Source organism: Xenopus laevis, chromosome 2S (genome assembly GCF_017654675.1).
Source record: "Xenopus laevis strain J_2021 chromosome 2S, Xenopus_laevis_v10.1, whole genome shotgun sequence".
In the NCBI taxonomy this organism is placed as follows: Eukaryota; Metazoa; Chordata; class Amphibia; order Anura; family Pipidae; genus Xenopus; species Xenopus laevis.
In genome coordinates this window covers 150,802,934-150,829,365 of record NC_054374.1, presented here as the reverse complement: position 1 = coordinate 150,829,365, position 26,432 = coordinate 150,802,934, and the positions used below count along the sequence as shown (strand labels likewise).

Below are 26,432 nucleotides of genomic sequence, written 5' to 3'. Positions count from 1 at the left end.
CAGGGGTTTTTAGTCTCAAAGTTATGATCACACAATCTGTAAGCCACCTTGCTGACTACCATAGTTGCAACAGTGGCCTTTATTTACTAATCCTTCCCAACATTCCTGAACCACAAATTGGCCTTTTGCTTGACTACTACTGGAACCAATAAAGTAATTTTTGACATAATAATTTAATTTCTGGAGTGCTACGGTGAACATTGACTTTGTTATACAGTATGCTACCCGCAGCAGACTCATTTTTTATACTGTTTAGCATCCCGTGAGTACTCTGTATTTGAGTGGAGGCCACTGGCCCGATCATTCCCAGTTATGCCCAGACCCACGCGGACTGCAGAGTCAGGCGTAAGAACTGTGTATCGTTCCCAGCATTAAAAAATAAATAAATATTTTCAATATAGTTAGTTAGCCAGAAATGTAATGTATAAAGGCTGGTGTGACTGGATGTCTAATATAACATAACACAACATTACTTCCTCCTTTGCAGTTCTATTACCTGTTACCAGTCAGTAACCAATCAGTAACTTGAATGGGAGGCCAAATGGAACATAACTGTTCAGCTAACTATATTAGAAACATTTCTATTTTCCATGGTCTATCTATTTACACTGAACAATATATTTAATATGTGCATTTGCTGTTGTCACATTTAAATAAATAAAAAATTGTATTCCCTCTTGGAATTGCAGTGCTGTTTTATGCCCTCCAGAGCCTACTAGAGGCCCATGTGCCACCCAGAATATTGAGCTTACTTTATTGGCCAGTTCTACATGCTCAATATTGGTAAAATTTAGCAGTTCAAGGACAAACGAAAGATCAAATATTTTGATGTACACCCCAGTGACCACCCATCAATTTGTAAAAAAAAACAACAAAAAAACATTATACCAGCCTGGGTACTGTTCCCAAATAGCAGGGCATTCTTCCCTCATTTTCTAGCTGTCAAAGTGGTGTCCTCTTTTCAGCGCATTGAAACTAAAAGCCAACATTTTATGATACCCTAAATCACCATTTCTATATATCAACAAATTCCAGGTTACTGCACCTCTTTTTTCAAAAAGACCTCAGGTTAGTAGGTCACTGTACAGGGGGCTCACACATTGCTCAAGCTTTTGGACTTCTAAAGTGAAATATTTGGTGAACATTTACAACCTTTGTAGTATCATTCTTTCCACTTTCCAACTGATAACCTTGGTATCAACCATCACCTTTACCAGCTGGGCCAGAAAAATACCAGCCAGTTAGCAACCCTAGTCATGGTCAGTTAAACTCAGCCCCCCAAACCTTACAGTTCTCCCTGAAGATTCACCTGTTTAAAGAAGACCATATGGAACATACAAGAGGTGAAGATGACATATCATAAATCACATATCAACAACCTTATGTTTCCCTTGTTCCTGAATTCATAAGATTGTAAGCTCTTACATGCAGGACCCTCCATTGCTCCCTTTTCATGCAACTATATTATAGTATAATTTGCTGGGGCCATGTAAATAAATAAATGCTGATGTTAAGCTTACAGGCGTCATCTTGGATCTAACTGGTTAGAATCACATGCAGTACTGTCCTATCAGCTCTACTATGTCAACACAAAAACAGTAGAATGCAGATGACCCTACTTTCCAAGGTTTATAGCAAAATGTTGGGTTATTAAATCCATGTTTTCTCCAGGAAATGACTGCAGTGTGAACAAGGCTTCTGGGAAATGGCACAAGGGCAATTGAAAGAGTTGTGTCCCTGCAGCAATAGCTCCGTCAGGCCAGGATTTGTGGAAAGGCCACCAAGGCCCAGGCCTAGGGCAGCAGCATTTTAGGGGGAGGCATCCTGCCCAACCGCACCCACATTGGTTCAGAAACACTGGGTATTTGCAGGATATACAATAACAATCCCCATTGCTCCGGTCTCAATGATGAAAATTTGCGCTAATAAAAGGGAGGGGATGGAGGCGCTGACCGTCAGCTGGCCAAAGGCTGACTGCTATGTAAATCCAGCCAGAGCTCCATAGGTGGTGGACAAAATGCACTCTACAATGTAGAAATGGGCAGAACTAGAACCAGCGACGTAACTACATAGGAAATAATTCTATGTGGCTGCAGGTGGCCCAGGGGTGTCGAACACTTCTATAGAGTAAGGCACATGGTTTACTGATGTATTGATGAGAGTGCTGAGAGAAGAGTTGTTGGAAAAGTGACCCCAGGCCCTATTTATACTGCTGTCACATAGGGGCCCAGGAATGTGTGCAGGTCTCAGCAATTGGAACATGCAAAAACATACACGTAATGGGCCTTGTAAATAAAAACAAGACAAGCTTGATAAGCTTCTTTGTAATCTAAAATGTAAAATCTGGGTGCTGGTATCAGATCTGACATTTAGGGGGCCGATTCACTAACTTCGAGTAAAGGATTCGAAGGTAAAAAACTTCGAATTTCGAAGTTTTTTTTTGGGCTACTTCGACCATCGAATGGGCTACTTCGACCTTCAACTACGACTTCGAATCGAAGGATTCGAAGTAAAAATCGTTCGACTATTCGACCATTCAATAGTCGAAGTACTGTCTCTTTAAAAAAAACTTCGACCCCCTAGTTCGCCATCTAAAAGCTACCGAAGTCAATGTTATCCTATGGGGAAGGTCCCCATAGGCTTGGCTAACTTTTTTTGATCGAAGGATATTCCTTCGATCGAACAATAAAATCCTTCGAATCGTTCGATTCAAAGGATTTTATCGTTCGAACGAACTATCTGCGCTAAATCCTTCGACTTCGATATTCGAAGTCGAAGGATTTTAATTCCTAGTCGAATATCGAGGGTTAATTAACCCTTGATATTCGACCCTTAGTGAATCGGGCCCTTAAACGGGTTGTTCGCCTTTGAGTAAACTTTTAGGGGCAGATTTACTAAGGTTCGAGTGAATTTTCGAAGTACAAAAAGTTCGAATTTCGAAGTAATTTTTGGATACTTCGACCATTGAATAGGCTACTACAACCTCGACTTCGATTCGAATGATTCGAAGTAAAAATCGTTTGACTATTCGACCATTCGATAATCAAAGTACTGTCTCTTTAATAAAATTCAACTTCAATACTTCGCCAAATTAAACCTGCCGAATTGCTATGTTAGCCTATGGGGACCTTCTACAAACTTTACACATCGAATAAAAATCCTTCGATCGTACGCAAAAATCGTTCGATTCGGACAAATTTTTATTTGATAGTAAGATTGCCAAATTTGGTGAAAAAATTTCGAATTCGATAGTTTTTTGTACTTCGAAATTCGACCCTTAATAAATCTGCCCCTAAGTATGATGTAGAGAGTGATATTCTGAGACAATTTTCCAGTTTGCTCTGTCAGCAATCTGGTTGCTAGGGTCCAAAGCTGCTGTGTAGCCATGGGGGCAGCCATTCAAGCACAGTATACACAGTAGATAACAGATAAGTACTAGTTTAGTTTATATAAACAAGCTGCTGTGTAGCCATGGGGGCAGCCATTCAAGCACAGGATACACAGTAGATAACAGATAAGTACTACTATAGTTTATATAAACAAGCTGCTGTGTAGCCATGGGAGCAGCCATTCAAGTACAGGATACACAGTAGATAACAGGATACACAGTAGATAACAGATAAGTACTACTATAGTTTATATAAACAAGCTGCTGTGTAGCCATGGGGACAGCCATTCAAGCACAGGATACACAGTAGATAACAGATAAGTACTACTATAGTTTATATAAACAAGCTGCTGTGTAGCCATGGGGGCAGCCATTCAAGAACAGGATACACAGTAGATAACAGATAAGTACTTCTATAGTTTATATAAACAAGCTGCTGTGTAGCCATGGGGGCAGCCATTCAAAGCTGGAAAAGGAGAAAAGGCACAGGATACACATCAGATAACAGATAAGCTCTGTAGTATACAATGGCTACACAGCAGCTTGTTCATATAAACTATTCTAGTACTATTTGGGGAAAAACTTTGAATCGAATGTGATATTTCTTCGATTCGTACGATACGAAGTCGGCCGAATACGGACCTATTTGACCAAAAAAAAAACTTCAACTTAATTTTGGCTGGTCTTTTTGAATTCAAATTTCAAAGTTTTTTCAATTCGAAATTCGACCCTAAATGTAAAATTAATTGTGTATAACTGCAACAAATGTGAATAAAGAAACTACTTCATATTATGTGAGTAATTCATTGTCACTTAATTAATTAATAAAGTTCATTTGGTGAAAAATCAAAGTTTTGTGGGATTATTGAGTCACTTGCAAATAAATAAGTAAATAATTCATTAATAAAGTGCTGGCAGTGCATAAAGTGCCAAACGTCATGAGCACAATCCATATATGAAATGAGAATTAGATAACTCAGTAATTTACTTTAATAACCAAGGGACAAAACAGGGATATAACTTAGATCAGGGGTCAGCAACATTTACTATCAAAAGAGCCATTTTGCCCTCCTCATCCACTAAAGAAAAATAGTCTGGAGCCGCAAAACATTACACAGCTTTTTTAATTTTAACTGTTACAACAACAGAATACAACAAACAGAAGTGCAGTGTGTATGTGTAGGCCTACTTTGAAACACTGAATAGCCCTATTAAATGCTAGTGTTCTCATCTGTTTAATGTGACTTCTGTTTCTGAAGCTCCATGCTGATCTTCCCTCTCTTGTCTTGAGTGTGTGACTGCAGTAAGGACCATAATGAATCATCTTGCTGCGGCTTGGTCATGCCTGTCACTCCTGGGACGTCTATACAGTAGCGATGCACCGAATCCAGGATTCCGCCTTTTTCAGCAGGATTTGGATTTGGCCGAATTCTTCTGCTCGGCTGAACCGAATCCCAATTTGCATATCCAAATTAGGGACGGGAAGGGAAATCAGGTGACTTTTTGTCACAAAACAAGGAAGTAAAAAAAGTTTTCCCATTCCCACCCCTAATTTGCATATGCAAATTAGGGTTTGGAGTCTGTTCGGTATTCGGCCGAATCTTTCGCAAAGGATTCCCGGGTTTAGGCCGAATCCAAAATAGTGGATTTGGTGCATCCCTACTATATAGCCCTCGCACCTGCTGGCAGCTTCCTGAGTGAGCGGCCACGGTAAACTAACCGTGGTCTCACACTCAAGAAGCCGCCAGCAGGTGCGAGGGCTGTGTAGATGACGACAGGCAAAGCCGCAAGACTGAGCCACAGCAAGCAGGATGAAGAGCCGCATGAGGCTCCGGAGCCGCGGGTTGCCTACCCTTGACTTAGATAGATATGATAATTTATAGACAAAGAAGTACCCCGTTTGACCTAAATAATGTAGTGTCCAATTTTAATCAGGCTAAAAGAACCTCTAGTAGAGGAATTAACAATCTCCACTTATCACCAAACTGACCCACAATCAAATGTGTAAAGTGCACGTGCTTAAGGTCCACAACCCAGAAAGAACGATACTTTTTAAATTAATTGCTTGGAATAAATTATTTATAACCATAAGCACAATTAATTAAAACCCAATCAATTGTAGTTCATAAATTCATAAATGAATAGACCAGGGGCGTAACTATAGAGGAAGCAGACCCTGCGGTTGCAGGGGGGCCCAGGAGTGTAGGGGGCCCAGTGAGACCCTAATTAATTAGCAATTTTAATATATCTTGGTATAATAGGCCAACTTATGAATATTTTGGGGCCCTAAATTGAATTTGCTATGGGGCCCAGTAACAATTAGTTACGCCACTGGAATAGACATGGATTACTAAAGTGCTATACGTGGATTTTTTAAGTTGATTACAGATCCCAATCCATTCCAACATTTATTCGAGTAAAACATCATTAAATGACTTAAATATAGTGACCATTGAATTAACTAGAAATTGATTGATATAAAGTGCTGGTGTGGAGATAAAATGAAAAAGGATTCCTCAAAGAAGTTAAAAATTGTTATGGGACATGATTAATCTGGATTCCAGAATTAAGGAAATTATTGAAAAAAAAGAAAAGAGAAGAAAATTGGAAAATAGGAGAATGGTGGAGTTGTCCCAAAAAGCTACTGCCGATTATTTTCTAGATCCCTAGGACACCACAAAGATGGAGGCAGGCAGGGTAACCGTGGCTTTGATCTCGATATTACACTAGCGCTACATTTAAAATTGGAGGAGCTAACGTAACCTAAAAAAACACAAACCAATGGCACCGTGGAATGGAAATTAGATTGCAAATTAGAAAGGAAATTAGATTGCTTTAGATTTAGAGCCAAACGCCAGACACGAATTTCACCCGCAAAAGTTTTCTCAAAGGCAAATGGCGCCCAAATCTTGCAATCTTTACATCGTTACGGTTACGCCCATTGGATATGGGTATTCACATGGTCAACGGACCATACTCCAACGTCATAGTACTGGATTGTCTGTAGTTGGAAAAGATTACACGAACAGAACTTGTACTGCACTACATAAAACTAACATTCAGTACTTTATTTAGAGAGAATCAATGAGAAATTTTTGGACACAGGCTATTATTTATGGGCAGATATACAACAGATTTGGAGATAAAATCTATATAGAGAAAGTCAAAATTGGAAAAAAGTATGGACCGATGTCACGTGTATCTGGGTTGGAGAAAACTATATTTACATTTATTCTAGACTATTCATTATTATTGGCCTATATATGTATATAACGATTAGCTTTCATTTAATCCACCTGGAGTCAAAGTATTAAGTTCATAAATCCATCTGCATTCTGTGAATAAAAGTCTTTGATGTAGATCACCTTTCCTAATTCCCAAAGATAAGTTTTGTAGGACAGTTAATGTTGTTCCTTCCAATTTACCATTATGATATAAAGAAAAATGTTTTCCTAATGGACTCAATTTTTGGGATTTATTTGTTTCCATTTCTGTACTATTTTGTTCATACTCTTGCATTTTTCTCAAAACAATATAGGTGGATTTAATACTTGATAGATGTTCAGAGATCCTTTTTTATCTAAAGCTCGCTTCGTTTTCCCTATATAACACAAATTGAAGGGCATGTAATCATATAAATTACTCCTGCTGTGCAGCAGTTACTCCAATGTTGATGTATCTTACCGTATCTATCCACCACTTCCTTGATATTATTGATAAATAGATAAATATTACATGAACCACAGGGAAAAGTCCCAAAATTCCGAAATTGTGATCTATTTTTTCTGTTACTGGAATGGATATGTACTAACATGTCTTGTAGATTGGGAGCACTTCTTGAAGTGACCTGTGGAAATATCTTAATGTGATCACATAGTCCTAAATCAGTGTGTAGTATATGCCAATGTTTTTTTAATTTTCTTCTGATGGCATCCCATTGATTACAGTATGTAGTAATAAATCGTACAGTTTCAGAGCCTTTATCACTAATCTTTGGACATAATGTCTGTGATCTGGATGTTTTAAAGGTCCTTCTTTTTCCTCTCCACGATTTTTTAATCCATCAGTCAGTTTTTGTGATCTTTTCCTAAAGGTTAAAGGAGAAGGAAAGTCATCTTGCACTCAGTGTCGGACTGGGACAACAAGGACCCACCCAAAAATCTTAGACCAGGGGCCCACTCTGAGTACTAGTATTCTTCCTCTCCTCATTCAACCTCTATTCTCCTAGTGTCTTTTCTTTACATATTATAATCAATTATTTAATATATTTCACCTTTTTGTTCTAATAAAAATAGGGAATGTCCATGAAATAGGCCAAATGTTTAGCAGCCTGAGGGCCCACTGGCACCTGGGCCCACCGGGAGTTTTCCTGGTATCCCTGTGGGCCAGTCCAACACTGCTTGCACTTGGGGGTGCTAAATGTTAGGCACCCCCAAGTGATTGTATCGACTTATCTGAAACTCCGGGCCAGTGCTCCTATCAGCAGAAAACTGCACCAGCCCGGGGTTATACCAGTGAGCACCACGGAGTGATCCTCTTTTGGCTTTTCCTTTCTTTAAACTGTTGCGCATGCGCAGTAGAACGAAAAGCCGAACTTTAACTAAAAAGTTGACTATTTCGTTCAACTGCGCATGCGTTTGCCCCAGGAAATTTGAAGAAAGAAGAAGACGGAAGAGGATCGCTCCTTAATGTTCACTGGTATAACCCTGGGCCGGTGCAGTTTTCTGCTGATAGGAGCACTGGGGAATAAGCCACTTCTCATCTAGGTGCCTCGGAGAGGACAGAGTGGTCAATAACCTTTGTATTGGATCCAATGTCTGTAGTGAAGTTTCACTAAAGGAAATGTTACCATTAAATGGTCTCACCGCCATTTCTAAATACTCTATTAATCACCATATATATTACGCAGCATACAAATTCTCCTGTTCCCCACAGTAGATGTCACTATTATTGGGTATAGAGGTCTGATGTAAGATATAGGTGGGATCAGCATAACAATGATTTACATATGCTGTACAAACAGCCCCTTCCACTGAAAGTTGAGCAGCACTGACAGGTGATCACTTGCACATATGCACCTTTGGGTATGGAGATTCAACAGACACATATGAAAATAATCGTGGATCCGAGGTACAATACAGTCTGGGAACATCTGACTTCTGTCCAATATCTCATTTCCAAATTGAGGGCATTAATATGGATTTGATCATCTCTTTGCTGCTATTATAGTCTCTATTGTTCTGACAATGTTTCTATTTAGTGTTGGAACATTGGTGGGATTTGCTTCCATTCATATGTAAAAGGTTGGGCACTAATGTTATCGGTCGGGCGTGGCACACATTCAATTCACTGATTCATCCTACAGGGGTTTCGTTGGGTTCTGTGCAGGCCAGTCAAGTTCTTCTCTCGTCTCTGCAGGCTCTGTACCATCTTTGCTTTGTGCAGATGTTGTATGTTTTAATTGCAAGTTAATGTGTTTCCTCTAGTAAGTAGTTAAAGGAGAAGGAAAGCTCCAAGACAGTTTATTGCCAACATATTAGCCACAATAGTGCAAGCTAGAATGCTATATTTATTCTGCAGAATGCTTTTCCATACCTGAGTAAACAGCTCTAGACACTGTCTATGTTTGTTTAGGATAGAAGCTGCCATATAAGCTTGGTGTGACATCACTTCCTGCCCGAGTCTCTCCCTGCTCACTTACAGCTCTGAGCTCAGATTACAGCAGGGAGGGGGGAAAGGGAGGGGGAGAGGAGCAAACTGAGCATGCTCAAGCCCTGCCCTGGAGGTTTAAGCTGAAAACAGGAAGTCTGATACAGAAGCCCATGTGTACACAATAGAAGGAAAGAAATGTGGTGTTTCTTTTGACAGAGGACTCAGAGCAACATTACTCCGAGTGTTTACTGGTGTATTTATATAGACCTTTCTGATAAAGCTTACTTAATTTTAGCCTTTCCTTCTCCTTTAACAGTGAGGATGGAAGAATGAAGCTAAGACGGCCTAATACGAAATAAAAGCAGAAAATAAAAAGAATAAAAATAAAAATGTAAGTCTGTTGTTCGATTAATGAGGTCAATGACCCCCTCCATCCCCCAACAAAAAGATTTTGCCGGCCAGAAAAAGTCCCAATATGAAGGCAAATAATTTGAAAACTGCATAAAACAAACAATGAAGACCAATTACAGAATTGTTTATAATAGTAGCATCTATAATAAATAAACTTTTTCTTAAATATGAGCTTACCCTTTATTTTATAATGGTTATCATAATGGTCTAGTAAAGGTGCTGATACAATTTGACATAATGGGAGCAGGCCCCTTCTTTTATGTTTATAATGGTCATGGAGAGGATTATAATCATGCTGACCATTTGTTTTCGTCTGATGTCCATGCTGTATGTTCTGTCGTTCCTTTTTCAATCGAAGACTTTCAGCTTGAAAGGGTTTTGCTAAAAACTTGTTTATCTCCCAGGTATCAACAGTAGAAGGTGCTAGAAGCAAGGATGTGAAGAAAACATATTTATGTCCGCAGACTAGTGATGTACGGGTTGGGATTTCCCCGTTATGTGCGGGGAGAGCAGGAGAAGAGCTCAACCCACACCTGCCCACCACCCCCGGAGAAGAGTGCGAGGTTGACCCAAACCTCACTGACCAGCGGGTAAACCCGTGATATCAGGCCGGCCCGCACATAACAACCACAGACACAGGGCAAATTGAGCTTTTCCTTGCATTGAGTAGTCTCTTAAAGGTAGTTGGGCCTACGGTATCGGGTGCAGACGCTACTCAAATGTGGAACAGTGGAACACTTGAAATGGAGGGTAGTTGCGCCTAGATCACTTGGAGGCCTGTGCCTGGCTTAGCAGCTGAAAGGGGTTGTTCATCCTTAAATCACCTTTTAGTATGATCTAGAGAGTGATATTTTGAGATATTTTGAAATTGGTTTTCATTTTTTATTATTTGTGATTTTTTTAGTTATTTTGGTTTTATTCAGCAGCTTTCCAGTTTGCCGTTTCAGCAATATGGTTGTTAGGCTCCAAATTACCCTAGCAACCATGCATTGGTTTGCCTAAGAGACTGCAATATGAATAGGAGAGGCCTGAATAGAAAAACGAGCAATAAAAAGTACCATTAACAATACATTTGTAGCCTTACAGAGCATATGTTTTTAGATAGGGTCAGTGGCAAATAATTCAAAAACGATAGAAAAGAAAACATGAAGACCAATTGAAAAGTTACTTAAAATTAGCCATTCTATAACCTACTAAAAGTTATATTAAAGGTGAAACACCCCTTTGAGGGGTGGCCCAAGAGGGATTATATAAGAAACACATTTTTGTTCTACCCCCTCTTCTACTCATTTGAAGACTATATTGTATCCATTCAATGTATCTGTGTTATACAAGGATAAACTTATCATTCATCAATGTTGAGCAGAAATACAGCTGAGAAATCATTCTTTTTCCAGAACTGTTAGATAGCTTTGGCAGGCTTATTGAATATGCCTTTCTTCTTTTTTTTTCTCTGATGGGGCCAATGTCAGTGCATGTCTGTAATTTATTGGTTTGCACAAGTCACAACAGACGTAGTTAACATGACTGATTATGCCGAGGTCACTGCCACAAGGCAACAAACTCAACTGGAGTAGCTGAATGATTCCTCAACTTAGTTTGTGATTAACTTTATCCCCTTTTCAATTCTGCTTTGCTTTTCTGATTCTTACACTTTAGTTTCTTTTCATTTCAGCTTTTCCTTCTATTTTCTACTGCAGTGATCCCCAACCAGTGGCTCAGGAGCAACATGTTAAGGTGGCTATAAATGAACAGATTGGGGCCCATTCACTAAGTTCGAGTGAAGGAATAGAGTATAAAATACTTCGAATTTTGAAGTATTTTTTTGGCTACCTCGACCATCGAATTGGCTACTTCGACCTTCGCCTATGACTTCGACTTCGAATCGAACGATTCGAACTACAAATCGTTCGACTATTCAACCATTTGCTAGTCGAAGTACTGTCTCTTTAAGAAAAAACTTCGACCCCCTAGTTCGCCACCTAAAAGCTACCGAAGTCAATGTTAGCCTATGGGGAAGGTCCCCATAGGCTTTCCAAGTTTTTTCTGATCGAAGGATAATCCTTCGATCGATGGATTAAAATCGAATTGCGCAAAATCCTTTGACTTCGATATTCAAAGGATTTTAATTCGCCAGTCGAATATCGAGGGTTAATTAACCTTCGATATTTGACCCTTAATACATCTGCCCCATAATATCATATGAAACCAATTTCCGTAGATATTTGGTGTGTGTATGGTGGGAAAAGAGCCGACCAATATAGGCAGAAGACTTGGATATCGGTCAGCTCATCGATCAGGCTGGATGGAAAATTTTGATCGCATGCCTTTGAAGCCACCCAAACATCAGCCATTGTTAGTTCTAAATCGTCAGTTACAGGTGGAATTCTATTGTTTCTCCCTGTATATCTACCTGTATATCTGACGATTCAGCTCTACACGTGTGTGTTGAAATGAACAATCTTTCTTGGAAAGATCTTTTCCAAGAAACATTGTAATTGTTACATCTATGGCCACCTTTACTCACCAACCCCGAGGAAATTTCTCCCAGTGGCCTCAAAGCAGGTGCTTATTTTTTAATTCCAGGCTAATTCCAGGTTTTGGCTGTAAAAAAACAGGGGTACAGCCAAACAGAACCTCCTGTAGGTGCAGATTCTGTTACAATTTGCTACTGTCACATGGAAGCCACTGAACTCTGGTCTAGGCAATATAACAGCCCACTATGGCCTTGGGCCTGACCCTCAGATACTCGGGTGCCACCAGGTCTTATCTCATAAGAATCCAGCAACTTCCACAGGGGCAAGCAATTGAGCCAAACATACAAAAGGGAAACAGCCAACAGAGACAGAATAATCGTAGTCAGGCTGGCCGGGTCAGAACCAGAAAATAAAAATACCGTACTGAATTCTAAATGCAGGAGCAAGAGCTCAGCACCAAGGAAAAAGCAAGCTTGACCTACAATAGGCAATGTGAGAGGTCAGAGCAGGAGTTATTATAGCCACGCTGATGGCAAACTCAGAGCACCTGTAGTTGATTGACCACAGGTGAATTCACAATGCCGGCCTAGAAAATAAAGGTGACCAAAGCATTAACTAAGCATCCTCCTACCTGCTCAGATAGAGCAGTGGCAAGTAGGCTGCACATAACAGGTACCCAGTTCATAGATCGACTAATGTATTGTTTAGAGTCGGTGATCCACGCCCCCTGGTGCTGGTCACTGACCCAACCTCCCTCTCTGGCCCCATTTGCATCCGGCTTCAGAGTGAAGAATAGTTAAGTTCCAGGGGGCCAGAGTGGGAGTGGCGGCAGGGGAGGCAGAGGGTGCTCTGCTTGACAGTACACCTTTTTTTATGCACCAAAACTTGCCTCCAAGTCTGGAATTGAAAAATAAAAACCTGCTTTGAGGCCACTGGGAGCAACATCAAAGGAGTTGGTGAGGAACATGTTGCTCACAAGCTACTAGTTGGGAATCACTGGTCTAAACCCAACAAATAAATTGATGAAGACTTACTCTGACTACTGATCTGAGCACTTTTTCAATTTCAATTAATACTCTATTTTTAATGGTTTTAGTGTTACCAGGGAATGGCTCACCACCCAGCATCGGACCAGGACCCATAGGGGCTGTTGCCTTGGGCCCACCCCACACACCCCGGGCCCACCACCCAAGATGCAAAGCTCCCTCTGGCCCATCTTCCCCAAACTGTAACCCCCCTCCTGCCAGCCCCCCATGCCAACCTTCTTACTCTTGCGGGCGCACCGGGGCCAGAGAGAAAGGCCAGAGGCAGCAAAAAAGGCTTCATGCAGGGAGCGGGTCTGGGTCCTGTCCTATTCTGTCACCACCCACTCCCTCTGTACACAGCACTCCATTTAGAGTGGAGCATCCCTGTGCACTCCATTATAGAGCGCAAGAAGCTTATTGCCAATTGTTGCCCTATTGTATGTCTACTAGTTCAGCACCACTAGAATAAATTGAAAAGCAACAACAACTTGTTTCCTTGACCACTGACAGATTAGCAACACAGTATGCTGCGCAAGTCTGCAGTTGCGTAACATATCCGGTCACAGCACTCTAGTCTTACTTGCCAGTTTTACAGATTATTTTCTCCAACGCTGAACTGTATTTTTTCAAAATCACAGTGTAACCATAAACTCTCTCTCTCTCTATATATAAATATATATACTGTATATTCAGTTGCAAGCTACAGCACTCAGATCCGGATTTATTTCTATATATGTGGGTGCAGGGTCAGGTAATATACAGAAATATTCTCATGGACCCGCATCCATGGACCACATCCGACGTTTTGCCCACAAGCAAACCAGTCAGTTTTACCAGTTCAGGGAAATACTTTATATTTTCATTACTTTAAAACACTTTCCTTTTTTGGTCTAGCTGTTCCTTTAAAGCATATTGCTATTTCAATTTTGGCATTTCCTTCTAATGAGCAGTTTATTCCCAGTTTGTATAGGTTTATAAGCCTATAAACTCAAAATAATTATTCAAATTTTTTTTAATCCGATTTTTCAAGTTTAATTATTAGTAAATTAGCCAAATTTGTGGATAGGTCGAGTTTGTTTCTGGTAAAATTTAAGGGAAAAAATGAGTTTTAGTAAATATTGGTATTAAGGATTCAGTATGTGTCCGACTAAGGACAATAGAAACTGTAGGGCTGGCCACCCTAGAGGGGCTTGGAGCAGTTGAATGCTGTTTTGAGTTGTATTTGTTGTGCTTGATACTATAAAAGCTGCATTTTCATATTCCAGTTGTGATGAGCTGACAGCCTGTACACATAGTCTTTGGGGGAAATTAGCTGTGGTAGGCAGGTTTAGTGTAGGATCAGGAGCATGAAGACAGGGACACCAAGGGGCAGATTTAATAAAGAGCAAAGTGGCTAGTGCTAGTGACAATTCGCTAGCGTTGCCAACTGCAGGGACAAGCGGCCTATCGCCAGGCATGTTTTTGCTCCAGCGAAAAAAATTCACTAATGTGCAGTTTTGTATCCCTTCTGGGGATACCAATTCACCAGGGAGGTCTGGAGAGCACTGAGGTGTAGTCCCACACCTCTTTTATGTATTGTTTACCTGCAGACTAATCAGACAGCTACCTATAGCTGTGCAAAGGGGTGCCATCAGAAATCACAGGGCCCTATATGACAAAAGTTTCTAGGCCCCCGGGCCTCACACACGGCCACCACAGGCCACACCCCAGACCCCTGTGCACCCCACCACAGGCCCTGCCCCAGCGCACCACCTCACCACAGTAAAAAAGCCACACAGACATGAAGTCTAAAAACCCATTGGTGGCCAGGGTCCTCCCTACAAGTTAAAAAAAAAACAATTGGTGGCCAGGGTCCCCCTACAAGTTAAAAATAATAATAAGTGGTCAGGGTCCCCCTACAAGTTAAAAGAAAATCATTGGTGGTTATGGCTTAAAAAAATAATTGGTGGTTAAGGCCCCTCTACAAATTAAAAAATCACATTGGTGTCAAGGCCCCCTTACCCATTCAAAAGAAACATTGGTGGTCAGGGCCCCTTAAGTTTAAAAATACAAATTGGTGGCCAGGGGTTTAAAGGAGAACTAAATCTTAAAAATGAATATGGCTAAAAATGCCATATTTTATGTACTGAACTTATTGTACCTGCCTAAAGTTTTAGCAACAGTCATTCTCCATGGAGTTCACTGTTTACCAGTTTAACACTGGTGAAAAATACACATAACATTGATCGTGTTCAGCAGACCTCTTACATAATGTTTCCTATACCTGTAACTTTGTTAGAAATAAAGGAGAGTCCTCTCTAAAGATTGCAACACCAAGGGGTGCTTGTACTGTATATGTCCACCAAGTCCTGCAATAAAGAATGCCTGTGCTAAAAAATAGCTTTTTATAAATCAGAACAGGAAGACTGTGGCACTGGGTGCAAGGAGCAAAGTGCAAACATAGAAGCAGAAAGCAATATGTTTTTTTTTACTTAGAATTTTGACCCCCTGAAATGTGCAATCACTGCCCAGTGTAGCAATACTTTAAACTTGCAAAGTGAACCATTAGGGCTTTAGCACACGGGCAGATTCGGGGAGATCTAGTCGCCTGGCGACTAATCGCCTCTCCCCGAACTGCCTTCCCTCTGCCTTCCTCCTGCTAAAATTAAAAATTGCCTACGGCAATGCACTCGTGGCGCTTCAATTTCCAAAGTGGCCTGAAGAAGAGGTGATTAGTCGCCGGGCGACTAAATCTCCCGAATCTGCCCGTGTGCTAAAGCTCTTAAGAGTTAAGCACATGGGTTATTGTCACCCAAAGCCATATAGGGATTTTCCTTCAATGCCCATTAAAATGTGGGTGGTATTTAACACACAAGCTGTACTTTATTTTGTGTTGTGTTTTTTCATTAGCCCAAATTTGTGCCAGCACTATTCAAGCAATGGTAACTATTTGGAGAGAGTTAAAATACTGGCTTAAAAATTCCCAGGACTAAACCATTACCTTTAGGATGACCTGAAGTTTGTTGATGTCTCTGGGAATGAGGCATAATGCCCCAAGGAGGCCTTTCTGAAGTGTAGGCAATGTGCTTCCTACAACTCTAGGCTAATTGCTGGTTTATGACTGGTATTGACATGAACAGGAACTACCTGGCCCTCTAGATAAATGGTCATTTTCTACATGGAAATGCATGTGCTTCCTAAGCCCTGTCTTCTAATAGTAGTCATATAAATTTAAAGCTCTCATTTAGGATAAAGCTGCAGAAGGTGAAACACAAAGTTAAGGTTTTGGCGTGTTTCCTAAAGGATGTGTTAAATGTAAACATTAGGAAGGAACAGAACAGGAAAGAAGGAACCAAAGCTCATTGCTCTATTTATCTAAACAAAGTGGAAATAGCGTCATCTAATTTAAATATTAGCTAAATGGTAACTTGTAAAGAACTGGATGGATCAGGACGTTTAACTTGGTTTTAAAGAAATCTTTGAAGATGCTTCTAGTCTGATAATGTTAGTAAACACAGAGAAGTGAAGCACCTCGTATTTTGGGAAATTTGTAGAGCAGGCACTGAAAATAAAGGCATTCTTCCACCAGGCAAATAAAAGTAAGTAGAAAAAGTTTATTATGTCTAAATATACAGGTTTACGCATTTTGTGTAAAAAGATTAAAAGTACTGTCTGTGCCATGATTCCCATTTAGTGATTGAGATGACCTATTTAAAACAAAAGTGAAGTTGATTTATTACTGAAATGTCCCGCATTTACCTTTGATCTCCTGTACTGACACCAGAAAAAGATACAAAGTTCCTGAAATGCAATTAAATAAAAGGCTTTTGACAGGGAGCTCAGAATACTCAGCACCTGCATATTGATACAATTGTACCTAATATGATAACCAATCTCTTGGGGTAACTGAGACTTGCATCTTAAAGGGCAATTTCATCTTCATTAGCAAAACTGTTATAACACACCAAACATTGCCCTAAAACTCCTAGAAATGTGTTCACGCTTTCCATAATCTGCCACATGTATTTATGGGGTTTGGCCATACAATGGGTGTGGTGAGAAAAATTTCACTGAACCTTTTGTCTCTCGTTGCATTTTTCAAATGTTTCAAATTTTTCAAATGTTGGGAGGTATGCTGGTCCCTGTAAATTGTGCCTGAGTTACAGTCCTGATTTTCCAGCTGAATTACAGTTAGCACTGCTGTTGCAAAACAACCAAATTACCTCAGAAAACAGACAGTTTTGGGAAGCGATAGATGCATGATGGTGTAACTGGGCATTTTCAAGAGGCATTACTTGCTTGGCATCACTTTGAATCCTAAGGGACCTATTGCTTGTTTTATTTACTCACTGATGATATTGCCCACAGCAACTAAACACATTTTTTCTTTTGTTTTCCAGTTTGTAGGTAACTACTGAAATCTAATTGGCCATTAGGGTTGCCACCTGTCTGGTTTGGACATGGACGGTCCGGTTTTCAAAAGGACTATTTCCAAATCAGGAAAACCAACCAAGGTGCCCCTAGGTTGATACGGAGATCGACCAATTACATACCTCCCAACTTTTCGCAGGACCGTCCCGATTTTGACAGCTCAACCCTAAGTCCTGCGTTTGTTACTGAAATGTCCTGAGTTTCTCTTTGATTTCCTGCACTGAACAGCCAGAAAAAGATACAAAGTTTCTAACTTTAATTGGCTTTTGGCAGAGAGCCCAGAATAGATACGTAGATAATTTTGTAACAATTTAAGGTAAGCAGAGAAGCAATTATAACAATTTAAGATAAGTAGGTCTCTTGGGGAAACTGTGACTTGCAGCTTAAAGGGCAATTCACCTTCATTAGCAAAACTGTAACAACACATAAAAACCACACAAATATGTTTAAACTTTCATAACCTGTCAAATTTTGTAAATTGAACACGGTAATTAGGGGGTGTGGTCACAAAAATGGGCGTGGCCAAGATTTCTCCACACAACAAATCTTTCTGGCTCTCGTTCTATTTCAAAATGTTGGGAGGTATGCAATTGCCGATCGCCACGTCATGATATCATCATGCCGTCTCTTCATGGGCTGATTTCCATTAACCCATTCCGGGTTGGGTACGGGTATTTAAAAACAGACCCATGCAGGTCTCTCCCTCACCTTTCGCTCCACCCCCCAAAAAAATATCACCCTCTGCCTTTATATTATCACCCCACTCACCAACACTACAGACACTCAGCTCATAGGTGGAAACCCTATAACTTATTGGTTGCTATGGGCAACATCGCCAGTGATATTTCCCTCTAATTTTTACACAGCATGATTAAGGTTGCCGCTATTACAAATTTACTGGCAATGTAATACCCTTAACAAGAGCCCTTGGCCCACCCCCAATCCGCTGAAAATGTAACTTTTCTCCGCCTTCTGGCCATCTCGCAATGTGGCTCCATCCCTTTTACATCACGGCCCGCCCGACCACTGGCAAAAAGGTGGCAACCCTAAGCATGATACATAGGCCGCTTAGACAAGTGTCTTCCATATAGGGTTGTCACTTTTTCTAGAAAAGAATACCCGCCTTACTGTACTTTTGTTCTGTGGCTATTAATAACATTAACAAGGTATTAAGTCAGCACCTATCCCTTCCAATTTGCTTCAATCTGGTGCAAGTCCAACAGTTTCCACCTCCAACTTGTTTATGTATCATCAACAGCACCAATCACGAGTTTCTTTTCTTTAAAATGCCTTTATTGAAACATGGGCTCTGCAACGTTTCAGACCGCCATTGGTCTTTTATCAAGCCACCTTGATTGTCGATTGTCCGAGTCAGAACCCATGTTTCAATAAAGGCATTTTAAAGAAAAGAAACTCGTGATTGGTGCTGTTGTTGATACATAATGCTATTAATACCATTGGCATCATCACTAGAGTTGTCACCTGTACCCTTTTGACCCGACCAGTTCGGTTTTTCCAAGGCCTGTTGGAACCTTGTGAAACCCGAATATTAATCTGGCCAAATGAAAACCAATTAAATACCAAGATCACTCACCTTGACATGGCTTAGTTATTATGAAGTGCAGTTCATGTCTTGTTATTAAAGAAACAGAAATCAATCAAAAATAAGAAATAGTTTTTCTAAATGAGCATTGTTGTATTTCAGAGCTTTCTGGATAACTGATTTCTGTATAACAGATACCATACCTGTAGTTAAAGGATTGGTCTTACTCATCGGGCAAAATAAATAGAGGTAGGGTTTCAACTGGGCATCTGGGTTTGTCAAAGGGCTGTTCGTTCAAAACTTTCGGTCCCATTTAAAACTGGCCAGAAATCCATCCATTTGCATATAAGCAATGTTATAAACCTGACGCAGCATCATAGCTCCATGACATCATTGTACCTGCCTCTGATGTCATCATGCCCACCCCAAGATCACTGCTCAACCCCAATGCTATTTGCCCCGCCCCCATTGTTCGGGTTTAGCCACAGCCAATAGTGGCAACCCTAATCATCACTGTGTTTTTTTAGCAGGCAGGCCAGTTGGCAGCCCTAGAAGCAACAGGATTCTTGATTTGTCAGCCCTAAACCAAACACTGGACTCTATAAAAAGCAACAAATGTTCAATAAACACGTGGGCCACTTGGGGGTTTGAGGTAAGCACGTGTCACGCTATTACTTCTGTTAAAACTATAGATATCTGTGTGTGTTTTATATAATGACTTTAATATGCACAGGTCTTGCTTTTGCACTGTATGCCTGACCAAAACAATTTGCGTCCATCCAGCAGGAGCCAACTGTCAGGGAGGAAACAGCAGGAGTCTTGTGACGCAACATGACAGACTCGGTGGAACGCACACACCCACGTGGTTCTCGAGCAGCTGCTTGCGTTCCAGTTGGAGACGCGCTCGGGGCGGAGGCTGCGTCACGTGGCGCGCTCCCGCGGAGTTAGGCAATAGGGTTGGCTGGAGAGAGCGATTGAGAGTTAGATTTGCTGCGGGCGCTTTAGGGATTCATTTGTGTCCCGAGTGGAACTAACATGAGACTCCCCGGGAATAAGTGGCTGGGGGCAGCGCTCCTTCTCGTGCTAACGGTCTCGTGTAGAGTGCGGAGCGACGAACCCACTGGACCCCCATCAAGTAAGTGAGTGGGAGAGAGTGGAGTGCGGAAGGTGCGTGGCGTTACTGAGAGTGAGGAGGAAGCTCTCGTGTCTCATCAACTTAACCTTGTGATATACAGACTATAATAAGAGAACAGAAATATCCTGCAAGATATATGTGATGTCATGTTTAAGTTGCTGCTTAGTGATGTCACTTGTGGATTGGAATTCGCCTCTGGGGTTCCCTGACCTGTTTAAACGCTTGTTCCTTTATGGTCTCAGAACAACCCTCAGTGACTTCTAATATCCTTATCATTTACAGTAGGGGGTACATTATCCCTTATAATACATGAGTGATACTCAGAGTTCCCTGTATAACTCAGCCTGCAGCCTTGTGCCTTTATATGGTCACAGAACAACCCCTCAGTGACTTCTAATATCCTTATCATTTACAGTAGGGGGTACATTATCCCTTATAATACATGAGTGATACTCAGAGTTCCCTGTATAACTCAGCCTGCAGCCTTGTGCCTTTATATGGTCACAGAACAACCCCTCAGTGACTTCTAATATTCTTATCATTTACAGTAGGGGGTACATTATCCCTTATAATACATGAGTGATACTCAGCGTTCCCTGTATAATTCAGCCTGTAGCCTTGTGCCTTTATATGGTCACAGAACAACCCCTCAGTGACTTCTAATATCCTTATCATTTACAGTAGGGGGTACATTATCCCTTATAATATATGAGTGATACTCAGAGTTCCCTGTATAACTCAGCCTGCAGCCTTGTGTCTTTATATGGTCACAGAACCCCTCAGTGACTTCTAATATCCTTATCATTTACAGTAGGGGGTACATTATCCCTTATAATACATGAGTGATACTCAGAGTTCCCTGTATAACTCAGCCTGCAGCCTTGTGCCTTTATATGGTCACAGAACAACCCCTCAGTGACTTCTAATATCCTTATCATTTACAGTAGGGGGTACATTATCCCTTATAATGAATGAGTGATACTCAGAGTCCTTGCCCGGCAGAGCTTATAGTCTAATTAGGTGGATAACATACAGGCACAAATGGGGGGGGGGGCAAAGAAGGTTCGTGCACTGGCCTTTAAAGGGTTTGTTCAACTTTAAATTAACATTTACAGTAGTATGATGTAGAGAGTGATATTCAGAGACAATTTGTAATTGGTTTTCATTTTTGTTTTTGAGTTGTTTAGCTTTTTATTTAGTAGCTCTCCAGTTTGCAATTTTGTGAATCTGGTTGCTTGGGTCCACATTACCCTAGCAACCATGCATTGCAAACAACCTGAATAGAAAGATGAGTAATAAAAAGTAGCTATAACAATACATGTGTAGCCTTACAGAACATTTGTTTTTTTAGATGTGGTCAGTGACCCCCATTTTGAAAGCTTGGAAGAAGAAGAAGGCAAATAATTTAAAAAATAAATAAATAAATAATGAAGGCCAATTGCAAAGTTGCTTAGAATTATGGGAATTAGAAGTATGGGAATATGGAACATGAATACAGTGAGATCATACTGAGCTCTGGGTGAGTGACCTGAGCAGGGCCGGCTGTGGAAACCCCGGATACCTGGGAATGGCATGGAAAAGTCAGGGACAGTTTTTAGTTGTCATGTGACCCAGTGCCTGACAGGGGGGGCAGTTGACAAACGAAACTGTTTTCTATTCTCACTTTCCTCTTCTTACATCTCATCTTGCTTTGCATGAGTTGAAATTGGATTAGGCTGACGTGCAGCTGCCTTTATTTGCACAGGATATGTAGCTGAAACCATTTCTTCCACAGTTTATTTTGCGCCAGTACGGAAAATATGTTTGTTACACTGAGTAGGAGCCAAAATGAGACAGCTCCTACTCAGTGTAACAGAGTCGCAGTGGGACATGGATTTTACTATTGAGTGATGTTCTTATGGAGCAGCACTATTTACTGATGCATTTTGAAAAAAACATTTTCCCATGACAGTATCCCTTTAAAGGGCAAGTAATGGCAAAAAAAAATTTTCTTTCTTTAATGAAAAAGAAACCTATCTCCAATATACTTTAATAAAAAATGTGAACCATTTTTATAAGAAGACTGTATGCAGTGAAATGCTCCCTTCGTTTACTGCTGTGGATAGGAATTGTCAGACGGTCCCTAACTGCTCTGCAGGGAAACAATGATAATTATGAACAGCAGGAGGAGCCCCCGCCTTACTTCCCAGCTATGCAGAACTCAAGCAGCTTTGTTTGTTTCCCTGTAGCGCAGTCGGCGACTGTGTAGAGATTTGTATTGGATTCTATTTTTGCCTTTACATCCCCTTTACTGTTTCCAACTCCAGCTGCAGGGACAAAGATCATGGAGCCAGATTTAAACAAATAAACTGGGATTCTATTTGGAGGATTATTTTGCTGCAGCCACTGGTTCTGCAAAGTTGGAGAAAGTTTGTATTAAACAGTAAAACATTATATGAAAGCTTCCTTTCGAAAAAAAAATGCCCTTAAAGGGCATGTAAAGTCTAAAATAGAAAACAGCTAGAAATGCTGTATTTTGTATACTAAATAAAAACATGAACTTACTGCACCACAAGCCTAATCAAACAAATAATTTATGCTTTCAAAGTTGGCTACAGGGGGTCACCATCTTGTAACTTTGTTAAACATCTTTGCAAGACTAAGACTGTGCACATGCTCAGTGTGGTCTGGGCTGCTTAGGGATCATCATAAACAAAGCTGCTTGAGTTCTGCATGGCTGGAAAGTAAGGCAGGGGCTCGCTCTGCTGTTCATAAATATAATTTTCTTATAAAAACGGTACACATTTTTTAGTTAAAGTATATTGGAGATAGTTTTCTTTTTCATTAAAGAAAGTAAAAATGGGATTTTATTTTTTTGCCTTTACATGCCCTTTAATTAGTGTATTGACCAGCTATTTTCCTGTCTCTTTCGAGTTAACTGCCATTAAAGCCAATAAAGGGACATTGCTAGGATTTTTTTCCCCACCCACCAACCGAGCTGGAAACTAACAGTGCTCATGCAGACTTCTCGTTAATTGTCAGTCGTTAAAACTGTAGGTCTTAAACTCCCAAATATAAAATGGTGAAAGAAATATTGGAGGCACTACAGTGACCCCTTAGAGAGTATCGGGGGTTTCAGGCTACATATCAAGAGCAGAGACTTCTGCATTAGCCGGGGAGCATGTTTCTGCTCTGTTAATATCGGCATAATGAATGTCGGTTTATCTGTACACATTTCATGCTGCTTAAATCACAGTTTCCAGATTCTAGATTAAGCATGCATTTTCCTGTAATAGTTTTATAATCTTAAAAAATGAAAATACCTGCTATATAGTTCTCTCGTGGGATCTGTTATTATGAAAGGGTTAATGGCTTCCTCGGCCACTGTGGTTAGAGGTTCCCCACTCGTTTCTTGCACAATACGTTTTGTCACAATTCGTGTTTATGTCATAATAGTAGCGCCAGTTCCCTGCATTGTTATCATTGTTTGTATTTTCAATACACAGTGTTTTACTTTTAAGCAGGAGATGGTAGATAAGCAAAGAAACAAAGCTTGATTGTGAGCATTTGGCCAGCGCTGCTCAGGACTTTCCAGCTATAGGAGGGTTGCCACAGATTTAGCCAGATGCCCCTGTATGGGTTTATTTCCATCAAATGGTTGTGCCAGTAAGATCCAGTGGCAAGGGGTGCATCAGTTAGACATATTCAGCACATATATATCAGCACAGGGTTATTCCTCACAGGGCCACAGTAGCCAGAACGCCCATTCCCACTGCTTGTAGCTGCTTATCGTTGTGTTAGCTGTGAATTGTAATTGCATTCTGTAACAGTTGTCACTTGCAAATGATAAAAGTCAGGCAATGTCCTTCACTGGTAAAACTGGTGTATTTTCTTCAGAAACATAGTTCATATAAACAAGCTGCTGTGTAGCCATGTGGGCAGCCATGACTACACAGCAGCTTGTTTATATAAACTATAGTAGTACTTATCTGTTATCTACTGTGTATCCTGTGCTTGAATGGCTGCCCCCATGACTACACAGCAGCTTATTTATATAAACTATAGTAGTACTTATCTGTTATCTACTGTGTATCCTGTGCTTGAATGGCTGCCCCCATGGCCACACAGCAGCTTGTTTATATAAACTATAGTAGTACTTATTTGTTATCTACTGTGTATCCTGTGCTTGAATGGCTGCCCCCATGGCTACACAGCCGCTTGTTTATATAAACTATAGTAGAGTTTCTGAAACAAATACACCAGTTTTACCACTGCGGGGCAACAATAAATTATATTGTCATTCCTTTAAAGGAGGCCGAAAGGCAAATTACACTTGGGGGTGCCAAAAGTTAGGCACCCCAAATGATTGTATTTACTTACCTGACATCCCCAGCCAGTGCACCTATCAGGAGAAAACTGCACCAGCCCAAGGTTCTTCCAGCGAGCACCACGGAGACATCCTCGTCCTGATTCTTTGGTTTTCTCATGGCTGTGCATGCGCAGTAGAGTGAAAAGCCAAATTTTAACCAACAACCAGATTTTGTTCTACTGCTCATGCATCTGCCCCAGGAGATTTGAAAATGGAAGAAGATGGAAGACGATAGCTCCGTGGTGCTCGCTGGACAAACCCCGGGGCCGGTGCAGATTTCTGCTGATAGGAGCACCGGCCCGGGTTGTCAGTTAAATAAATTTAATCAATTGGGGATGCTTAACTTTTGGCACCCCAATGTAAATTGCCTTTCCTTCTTCTTTAAAACACTTTTTTTTTAGTTTTTGGTAGTACTGTTCCTTTAAAGACAGATCAACTAGCAGTTAGGCAGGTTAAAATAGAGTGAAAAGGTTGAACTTGATGTAAGTGTATCTTTTTTCAACCTAACTTACTATGTCTCTATGGTGTGTCATAAAGGGAATAGGCAAGCCCACCTAGATGGGCCGGATGCATTAGTAGGGGGCCCAGCCTGGAAGATTGAAGACCAGGTTGAAGGTCAGTTGCCATGAGATTTGGGATGTAGACATTTATTTGATGTAATAGACATTCTTGGAACTGTGGCCTATTTTTTCTATATAGCTGTTACCTTTATTACAACTCAAGGGTGGCCCCTGACCAGATGTATTTCAGGAGGAAACCTGAGCTGAGAGAGACAAAAAATCACTGCAGTGCAAAAACAGAAGGGTGGGTCTCAACTGGAGTCATTCTAGCATTTGGCACTTGGAAAGGAGTTGCTTGAAAGTGGTGTCAGTTTAGGGAATATTTAGTGCCTGGCAAGCCGAGTTCTGCCAATCAATGCTATTTTATTCCTAGGCAAGTAAACGGTCGACTGGCCAACGTGACACTAAGGGACTTGTTTAAAAACATTGGACACACCACACTAGCACTGATGGAAGATATACTGTCCAGATGCACCAAATCCAGGATTCAGTTTGGGATTCAGCCAGGATCTAGCCAAACCCAACCCCTGAAAATTTCCATGCACTGGCCATGTAATTTTTATTTTTTATTTTTTTACCCTTCCCGATTTGATTTGGGACTCAGCCGAATCCTTAATAAATAAAATCCCAGTGCAACCCTAATATACTGTCATCGTATTTTTATGTGGGTGTTTATATTAAACAAGTTATTTGTGTCCTAGTGTCTTTAATGAGGCTTGAGGCTGTCCAAAGGGTCTGGCTTTCTGGGGCAAAACTAGAAGTTTTCAGGGGGGGGGGGTTTAAAATCAAATTTTTTGTGATGTATTAAAGTCTGATGCAGCAAAAAGCCTGAATCCATAAAGCCCCCATCTCAGACCTGCGGAGGTTGTGTATAAGTTAAAGGCAGAGGTCCCTATCCTATTTTACAGTTTCTGTGGTCTGCACCGGAATTAGGCCGGAAATGCGACCTTTTCGGCAAAAATCCGAAAAAATTCCAGTCTTTTAAGAAAAAGCCCGAAAAAATTGAGCAATTCAGGGGGAAACCGCAGATAAAAACGTTCGATTTGGGTTTTCGCTCGAATAATAAATAAGGTCAAGTCGGGGATTCTAGTTTGGTCTGTTTTTTTTTTTTATTTAAAAAATCAGAAACATTTTAAGTTTAGTAAATAACCCGCTAAAAGTCAGTATTTGGTCTCATCCCTTTTTATATAGTTTTTATGTGGTGCTTGCGCCAGGGGTTTTTGGGAATAATGTCCATAAAACTGTTTTAAAATAACACTGAAATCAAAGGTAAAAAAAAATATTGTGCTTTTTTTTTTTTAAGGAGAAAAAGTGGTCAACGTGGTATATGGCCTTAATCTTTTGCAATCCCGGGCTGCTGTTCTCTGTCTGTAAAAAAAATTTTTGTCCATACTATTTGCTACTGACTTGCAATCATCGTGATTAAATCACAGCAGAATGGGAATGTTGTGCTGTGAAACTTATTTTAGGGATTGAAGGAAAC

The 26,432-nt window shown here is 40.6% G+C and overlaps 1 protein-coding gene across 1 annotated transcript in view; it reads left to right on the top strand.

The window, feature by feature from the left end:
* The first annotated feature begins 19,793 nt into the window (after nt 1–19,793).
* tmem123.S (transmembrane protein 123 S homeolog) overlaps nt 19,794–26,432 on the top strand; it is a 31,115-nt gene continuing 24,476 nt past the window's right edge. Inside the window, exon 1 of the mRNA XM_018250307.2 lies at nt 19,794–20,041. Within this exon, the coding sequence (XP_018105796.1) occupies nt 19,942–20,041 (100 nt within the window). The 5' untranslated portion in view covers nt 19,794–19,941. The remainder of the gene's footprint in view (nt 20,042–26,432) is intronic.